The 10,000-nt window shown below is 39.2% G+C and overlaps 1 protein-coding gene across 4 annotated transcripts in view; it reads right to left on the bottom strand.

Annotated features, from left to right (window-relative positions):
- The window catches only part of tbc1d22a (TBC1 domain family, member 22a), a 163,497-nt gene that overhangs the window by 129,350 nt on the left and 24,147 nt on the right, over positions 1-10,000 (bottom strand). For all 4 annotated transcript variants that reach the window (XM_058417224.1, XM_058417226.1, XM_058417225.1 and 1 more), the window contains exon 5: positions 2,696-2,766. In XM_058417224.1, coding sequence (XP_058273207.1) covers positions 2,696-2,766 — 71 coding nt within the window. The remainder of the gene's footprint in view (positions 1-2,695; positions 2,767-10,000) is intronic.

The raw sequence follows: 10,000 nt of genomic DNA, 5'->3' as shown, positions 1-10,000 counted from the left end.
AATGGACAAAACATACAAGGTGATATTCTTTAATATATAGAAAATGCCTAGCATTGGTGATCTGCCATGGTATAGACTCTTTTTCTGTTAGTAAACATTGTGAATTTTTGTGGGTGGAGCTTAGGTGGAGGCAGAAAGCTTTCCCTGACTGCTTTACAAGCGGTACTTGTTAGTTAGTTAGTTTGTTTTTTTAAACAATGTCTGGTCAAAATCCCAATTTATCTGACTAGGTTAGGTCACTCACTGTCCAGGACCGCAAATGTTATTTGAAAAAAAAATTTAGGGATGGAACCAGATTGACCGGCCCGTACCCGCTCACTCAATGGATGGACGATGTGACAGGATGACCTCCAGTTGTGTAACCTGACTTCTGATAGAAAAACCAAGTGCTTCTGGCAACTGTAGAAAAGGGAGATGACACAAACAGCTTCCTTTGTTTAGTCTCCGGTCGTTAGCTACTTACACGCTGAAAAGTTAGCGTCACATGAAGAAATCATTTAACCTCTTCCTCAATTTCTGATGAGGTGGGCATGCATAAGAAATATTTAGACACTGAACCAAACGATACAAACGAATATCAATAATTTCTTTAACCTTATCTGATATGAAGTGTGCTTCAAACGCGAGCATTTTGGATGATAGTTTCTGTCCAGTCTGCTAGTTTTACTGAGTGTCACCACAAACTTCAAATTAGAGCCTGTACTCGGTCGATTCTATCGACCCAACAACACAACAAGATGACATTTGCGTTCCTTGTGTAGCCAACTCTGTATGTACGGGTTTGTATTGGCCGCCTCCAGTTTTCCCTTTGTTTTGCCTCCAGCGCTGTGACATAATCGTGATGTCGGCCCAAAAAGAGTCCATAAGAGGGATAAAGCACTTTGGGATGTGAAATCCTCATGTCTTAATAATTTTCTAATGATCGCACATCATGAAATCTTTTACATTAAGTCAGAGTTACAAGCTACAGGGATCAGTATATGGACTTGTATGTGTGGATTAATATGTACAAATTAAACCATCGTTTTGGGGGAAAGCAAGCAAAAAGATGTACAGTGAAGCTCCGCCTACATGATAATACTGTGATATCATTTTGTCATCTTTTTTTTTATTTAAAGTTTATGCCACTGGTGTGTCGAGTCGTGTATTAGTGGTTCTCACCTGCAGCTCTCTAGACTAATCCCACACACACAAACACAGTAGAAAGATCAAGGACGAGCACAAATCCACCATGGCTACACCCTTTAAAGGTCAGAGACTGAGGAAGCCAGACAGATCTTAAAAAGAAAATTTCTCTAAAATGTAAGATCTTGACTCGTTACTGAGATCCATGCAAGAGAATTTCAGTTCAGGAAAACCTGCAGGATTTTAGAAATAATCGAAAATCATTTTTATTAGTTTTAGTAGAGCTGTGATTATTTAACATAACACTTTGGAGTAATAGAAATCACAGTAAATGTTGACCAGGAGGGAAAAAATGGTCAGATAAAATGGCTACACTACCAGGCTATGTTTCTTCAAATATACAGCTGAAATCTCTGACTCAAAGTATCACTGGTGACCTAACCTGAGCGGTTCAAGCCCAGCTAATGTTTTTCCCTGTTGCAGATCTCCTGTTCTTTTCCTCATAGTAGCCAAACACAATGTCATAGCTCATCCTCGACGTGTTGTGCATGCAGTAGCGGAAGTGTTCAAATCCCAAGTGCACTAAAGCTACCATCGCTGGACCCTTGAGCAAGGCCCTTAACCCTCGATTGCACAGTTGTATAAAATGAGATAAAATGTAAGCCGCTCTGGATAAGTGCGTCTGCTAAATGCCAGAAATGTAAATGTAATGCGATGCTTTTCAGCTTTCAGCTCTTCATGGTTGTAAAGATTGGTTGCTTGGTCAGCATTATTCAGATTGGTCATTCTCCTCTGACCTCCTTCATCAACAGAACTGTCACTCACTGGACTTTCCCAACCCCCTGATCAGGACCCCCCACCCCCTGAACAACCCCACCCTACCCCCACACACACCATTCTGTGTAAACTCCCCATACTGTAGTGTGTGAAAATCCCAGGAGATCGGCAAAATCCCACAACAGCCATGAGATCCTATTCTTCTCCCTGTTCTAATGTTCAGTGTGAAGCTTTTGCTCATACATGACTGTATGCACTGCATTGCTGCCACATGATTGGCTAATTACATATTTGCATATATGAGCAGGAGTATAGATGTTTCTAATAAAATATAGTGACTATAGAATTTGTTTATTTTACAGCTTGACACGCACATGTTTCTACTTCCCCTATTTCTGCTTCAACGTGTAATCATTTCTGTTCCATTTCGGATGCGTCCTCCTCTCTTTCGGCACAAATGTCAAATTTGCATGCAGTGCCACTATATAGATCTGTTCCATTCTGTAAGCACATCAACCAAATTAATTGCTATCAAACAGCCTGAAACGGTACGTGAGGAAACATCAAACGCTGCTAATTAACTTTGTGTCTTGTAAAGCTAAACACATGATTGAGCCGGCGCACCTGTGCGGCAACGCCAACGCGTTTAACGTGCTCGGAACGCTTTCCTTGTAAAAACGTGTGTGAAAACAAAATAAACGTCTAAATCTGAGTGGAGGCTTGCTGAAGATGAAGACGTGTGTTAGTGAGCGTCATGAGGGTGAGGTAAAGCAGACCGAACTGGTTTACTCACTGAGAGAAGCTTCCACGTGATGGGACGCACTTGCCGCGGAATTCCTGACCAGCTCAACTTCCGCAGCTCTTCTGTAAGTGGAGGGGGAAAAAAAAGAAGAAGAAAGAAACACATGGATCATATGAATGGTGAGAACTCCACAGAGGCTTTTTCAGTTCTGGGGGCATAAATTCTCCCATTGGGATGAATAAAGTATCTATGTGCAAAAAGTGAGAAATGCTAATGCTCAATACTTTTGAACCTTTACAGCTCCTCCCTTGCAACCGATGTCTGTTAAAAAGCCCATTTATACCTCTCATATGCATTTGTGTTCATCTGACATCGTCATGAATGCACAACATGACAGCATATATTTATTATTAATATTATTATTATTATTTTAGTGCTATTATACACAGTAAGTCATGTCACTGCTTCTGTGTCCCACAACATTCCCCTGCCACTCATACCACACGTGCTGTGGAAAGCGAACGATGTCATCATCGACTAAAACACATTCATAGGTCACTTTACTTCCTGAAAAAGTGTGGACCTGAGGACGGTTAACATCGCGTTCACGTTCGCAGGAATCGCGGCCCAGTTCTAGCGCAACCGAACTCGCACAGTCTCGGGTTCGATACCACGGTGTGCTTCCTGGTCCACGACAGCTTTTGCAACACCAATTCATGTGGACGCTTCTCTGTTTCAGACTAGTGTTGAAAGCCTTCATATTTGTTCCCTTTCTCTGAAAAAATCACCACACAAACGAGCTGCTAGTGACATAAATGTTAACAAGCGTCATTTGAGAATTTCCTAAAACCAGCGCACTGGATTTATCTGCTTAACAAATGCACATAAAAGTTGAGGAAACTTTATGATGTTGCATCAGAGTTCAGTCGTCTCACACTTCCTGTCAGAACAAATAATCAATCAGCAGTCACGTGCCAGCATGAACACAGAGCACACACAACCCCAACTTTCGGAACGTATTTCTAATCGCACTAAGCCGAGCTCAAAGCTCTGAACGCTGAGAGATGGGGAAACTGCACATGGAGACTTCCTCAAAGCCTCATTATAAACTGACACTGTGCTTAAATGCACTTCAACAGCAAAATCAAACACAATTTTACATTTAAGCCTCAATCAAACAAAGCTTTCAACCAAATTATTCCCATAAATTAGCTAATCAACAAAGCCTGCACACATTCCAACTGTGTTTCAAACAGCAGGAACGCAGCCACACATTACAATACACGCACTAGATAACGCTAACAAGATGACGGGTGGAAAAAAGAAAAAAAAAAACCTCTGTTTATGAGAAGCGCACACTGATTATTATCATTTTATTTTTAACTGAGAAGGCGAGGGTCTGTTTCATTTATTCGTTCATTTCTAGTTTCAATTTACACCGTGAGCTTCATCGAGCTCCGAAATATTAGCGGTGCGTCCCGGCCGAGCGTCACCCTCCGACCCGCAGGCCCGGTGTTCACCGCTCCGTATTCGTGTGATACTTCGTCTGGTTCGTGCTCAAGAGCAGGAGAAGTCATTTAGGCTTAAACGACAACGCGAGGAGAAACGGCTCACCTGCTTTATAAATAAACACATTTTGACTGCAGTAAGCTGATGGGAAACGGTACATAAATACAGCTCCCTGATTAGCTACAGAATATACAATCTCCTGAGGTGGAAAGGTTTCAATAACTCGGTGAATATCTCTCTACAAAATGTCCGCAAACATTCCTGAAGGTTAGCCATATATATAGATCATAATCATGCACAGATACAAAAGGAACAGTTAGAGCATCTATTCAGACATTTTATTAATCAAAAGTTTGTGCACCCTTCCTCATAGAAGAGTTCCTTCATTCGTCTGATTTTTATTATTATTTTTGCAACAGCAACAAAGGAGTAAATGCTACAGAATAACATATACTGAATTTGTGAAAAACTTCATTTTTAATTCATAACAGTATACCTGATAAACGTTTGTCAACTTTTTTAGCTTCATACTGAAAGCTTCTCTCAGGTATCTTTTATCAAACTCCCCCCCCGCAACATTATGACCACCCGTCTAATATTGTGTTGGTGCCCCTTTTGCTGCCAAAACAGCCCTGACCTGCCATGCTCTGTGATAGATAGATAGATAGATAGATAGATAGATAGATAGATAGATAGATAGATAGATAGATAGATAGATAGATAGATAGATAGATAGACAGACAGACAGACAGACAGACAGACAGACAGACAGACAGACAGACAGATATATAGATACTTTATTCATCCCAACGGGAAATTTACAATTTCCAGCAGTATCCACAAACACAGGCAATAAGGTAATAAATAAAATAAGATAGGAATATTACAAAAAATACTAAATACCAGAATTTAAAGGTACAAAATTTAATGGCCGCCCATGACCCTGTCGCCGGTTCACCACTGTTCCTTCCTTGGACCACTTTTGATAGATACTGACCACTGCAGACCGGGAACACCCCACAAGAGCTGCAGTTTTGGAGATGCTCTGATCCAGTCGTCTAGACAATTTGGCCCTTGTCAAATTCGCTCAAATCCTTACGCTTGTCCATTTTTCCTGCTTCTAACATCAATTTTGAGGACAAATGCTGCTCATAATGTTATGGCTGATCGGTGTAGACTGTAGTGCTTACACTAATGTCAGAGCTGCTGTTACAGAAAACAGAAACGTCTTCTGACCAATCAGATTTCAGTACAATGCTATAAGCAGTTAGTAAAACTTCCAAAAAAAAAACATGAATTTAAAACTTTAAATTCTGCACTCATAAGGGTCAAAAATGCACACAGTGCCATCGTGTCTGTTTAAAATGTTGTGACACATTAATGAAACTTGTTTCTTTATAATTAAAAAACAAGTCGTTCATCCGAGTTATAGCTACTGCGTATCTGAGACAACAGAAAAAAGCCGTGCTTAACACAAACTTACTGATACGGAAAGACGCTGATCCATGAACGGCGCTGTGTACCGATCCTAATTCAGTGAACCGTTACAGCTTTTCTTCAACGTGGAGAATGATGGTTGTGTCGAGCGCTCTGAAAGCGTAATTCATTTTTGTCATTACGAGCTATTCAAAGTGGCGGTGAGTTTCCAGGCCTAATCTCTTCACACAACCTCTGCGCTGGCTCACTGAAAGGAAACTGAATTGCCTTTGAAATAGCCGTTGTCGATGGATCTTTGGAAAGCAGTGGTTCATTAAAACGGATCTTTTCTTTCAACCAAGATGACACTGAGACCTGATGAAGATCACATAACATCAGCCTGCTTTCTCTGACTCTCAGCATGACTACTAGAGGTGGAAAAATATAGTAAGATGACAGACACAATAGAAATGAACATTACTCTCAGTTTAATTTGGGCCAATATTCAGGCAAAAGCTTCTGGCTAAAAGTGAGACACTCAGGAGCAGCTTCTTCCCTCAGGACATGAGACTCCTTATGGACATGTCCACTATAAAGATCCCTAAGGAGTCTATAACATGGAACATAACTGCACATCATATTACTACATCTAACGTCAACATATTTGCATGTGATATTCTGTTTTGAAAGGCTCCCGGACGTATGTGCAACTTAGCCGGCGTTCGGTTCAGTTCGATTTGTTCTTTGCTGAAAATGCTTCGTATGCTGATGCAAGTTTCTTGCAAAATTTCAATTCTTAAGGTGAAAATTCATAAGGTTCCACTGTATTTAGGATTCGTCACCATCGCCAAATTGTTTCTTCTGGGAATGTCCTGAATTCTTCCCCTTCTGATCCAGCTTTCTCAAGACACACCTTTTATTATTAGATAGTGATATGGATTTAGCTCCAGAGCTTTTCTTCCTAAATAACTACACTGAGCTGCCAATGCCTTTACATCAGATCCATTTACTTCCTCATTATATGTGGATGATCGCTGTAACCCTCCACATATACCAAGCAGACATGTTTAAGCTTTATTTCTACTGGATATAAATACTACAGAGCTATCAACAGCTCTTATACAAGGACTAAAATCACTGGCATTAGTGACATATGTTTCGGATATTCTACTGTATTTTTTTTCCCCAGTGCAGTTTCACTCTTTATGCTTAACTGATTAGGTGAAAAACAGTTCATTATTTTCCCTGTGACACCATAGCTTCTTGTGTATTAGAACTGATGCTTACTGGATAGTTATGCTGTTCACATAACATTTTTCAGTGCATTAATCCCAGGAGATTAGCCGTTTCTGTGTATCTGGCACCAACTACCACACCAAGATAACATTTCCACCATTCTGCTATCTGACATGACCATTAACTCAGGCTCTGAACCTGCATCAGCAAGATTTGTTCCTAATAAAGTGGCCAGTTTGACAATGTTCCACATACTGGACAGTACTATAGGGCAGTCTAGTGAAAGATGAAGGAGCATGGCAACATCGGTGTGATTTCATCAGGCAGGTAAACAGCGAGAGGACGAGGTGTGATGGCAGTAAGGAAGTGACAATGGTGAAGGCTGCCTTTAATGAGTAGCAGAACTTTATAGGGAAAGCACTCAATTCATTAAACACGGAGCCACTCAAGGGTGCGTCTCCTCGCCTCGCACCTTTGAGCCCTCATTGGCGCTGTCAGACACAGAAATTAGCCAATGAATCTTCTGCCCTGGCGCTTAATTAAACTATCTGTTATATTTCCTCTACGCGACATTAATCTCGCAGTGGGTGAAGGAGGTGGATGGGGGCGGGGGTAAGCAGGTTTGGACGCGAACTCACACGTTCGCTCTCCCTCTCGCTGTGTCTGTGTCTCCTCCAGGAGACAGCGACCTCGAACGTGGCCTCGTCCGCCTGGCTGCGATGGGCGCGACCGAAAAGCATCTGGGTCTGGAGCAAGCACATCTGTCTGGTAGCTACAAACACTACACGCTGCTGGGAAGCAGCAGCAGGACGAACCACGTGCCAGCTACAAGCCTTCAACATGCCGTCTGTGTTATTTTTTTCCCTCTACAGCAGTGCGACAGGTGCATTTTTCCCACCCGGCAAGTATCCAAGTGCGCATTTGTGACTGATGAACTCTGATGTAAATGTAAAACGATGTCTAAGGCAAATAATAGGCTCTGATTATGCGCTGCATGATCCTGTTCCCTCTGATTTATGTTTTTCACAGCTTAAATTATCGCACGAGACTGCCGTGAGGTTGTCCGTCAAAAATAGAGGACTTTCATTAGGAGACACATCTGGAAAAGAGGCTGAATGCATCTCATGTGGGAAAAGGTCCATGGCGTAGGTTTCACTGGTGCATATTAAAGCTGCATTTTAAATGTCACACTACATCATTTCTCTTAATGCATCTGAATAAGAAGAAGAAACAGAATATATTTCATCTATTACAGCAACTACTATTAGTAGTATTAGTACTATTAACACAAATTAATATTAATAATAATAATAATTATTAGTAGTATAGTTGTATTTTTCTTTACTACCACTACAAACTATTATTATTATTATTACTATTAATGCTGATCATCTTATCCTCATATATTAAATTTTGGAACAGATTTAACACCAGATGCCCTTCCTGACACATTCCTCCCATTTTATCCAGGCTCAGGACCAGCACAGAGTAGCTGGGTCAGTTCCCTGTTCGATGACGCGATCTTGCCGCTGGCGCTACGTTCCAAAATCACCCGCGATAAACGAAAATTACTTATTATTATTACTTAATTATAAGTAATAATAATTAAGTAATAATTATTACTTATTATTATAATTACTTATTATTAAATTATGTAATACTGGATTACAAACATATAGCGAGATGGATTTTGGATAAATTTGTAGAAATATCACATTTATAGTGAGTACTGGATGTATGTATGTTCTTTGCCAGAAGCCTTAGAAGGTGCAGAGCGTTTGGGCGATGATAGGGCTTGTAGAAAAACTGTAAAAATACAGCGTACACAGAACAAAACCAAACACTCGGGACAGTGACATGCGAAAAACTGGGATGCTGGAGAATTCTGCTTCTCTTTCCCAAACTGCACGCATAGCCACCAGCCAATCACAACCGTGATTAAATGAATGGGGCATTCTGATTGGCCAGACTCGTTCTTCCAGGTGGACTGTATTTTGATTTATTTTGATTAATGATTATATTTTGTAATTAATAATTATATTTTTATTAATAAATTACCTTATTTCAACATAAAAACAATTCAATATAAGGTTTGCGGACACCCGATATACCGGGAAAATCCGCCAAATAAAAATCTGTGATATACCGGGACCGCGATATATGAACCGTGATATAGAGGAGGATTACTGTACTACTAATACTACTACTATTAATACTACAACTACTACTACATCGACTACTACTACTACTACTACTACTATTATTATTATTAATACTACTACTACTGCAAACTCAGAGGTTTCAATCCAGACAGAAGAGAAATGATCAGAGGAGTGGAGAGCTGGTCAGAAAAACAGCATGTAATTCGTTCCATCATTTTCTTATGGAAGGTGAGGAGAGAAGAGAGAGAAAAAAAGAAAAAAGAAAATAATAAACAATGGCTGTTTTTCTGGCTGGAAATGAAATGACAGAGTAGCCAGGATCTCGAAATTGTGGTGTTACTCCAGGGTTCATCCTCAACACTGATATAGTTTAAAAAATATATGTGGAGAAAAAAACCCACAAAATTGACAAAGTTTAAAGCTTATTTGGCCAAAAAGTTTAAGAAAGAAATGTTTCTGCTAATGTTAGACAATACAAAAAATAATAGTAGCAAAATTAAAATATTAAAAATAAATTCAGAAATAAATACGTTAATAAATAATCATATTAACATTGTTCTTTTAAATAAAAAAAAATATATATATATATATATTATATATATATATATATATATTATATATATATATATATATATATATATATATATATATATATATATAATATATATATATATATTATATATATATATATATATGTATATATATATATATATATATATATAAACTGATATAATAAATTTGTTCCTGATGCCTGAATGTATGTTGTATTATATACTGTATTATATTTAGATACTAACAAAGAACATCATTAGCAGATGCTACATTAGCTGATTAATTTAAAAGCCACTGTATTGAATCATTTCCAAAATCCCCACACAAGCTGCGCTATTTTCTTGTGCTATTTTTTGTTTTATGTGATGTATTTTGCTGTACACAGAACCACAGCGCAGCACTCAATGCTTTACAAAGCCTTCAAAGATGCCTGAGGGGAAAAAAAACAAAAAAAAAAAAAGCAGTTTCCTCCTGATGAGGC

The sequence above is a fragment of the Hemibagrus wyckioides genome, linkage group LG19 (assembly GCF_019097595.1).
Source record: "Hemibagrus wyckioides isolate EC202008001 linkage group LG19, SWU_Hwy_1.0, whole genome shotgun sequence".
Classification (NCBI taxonomy): Eukaryota; Metazoa; Chordata; class Actinopteri; order Siluriformes; family Bagridae; genus Hemibagrus; species Hemibagrus wyckioides.
The sequence above is the reverse complement of the archived record's forward strand: the minus strand, read 5'-3'. Positions and strand labels throughout refer to the sequence as shown.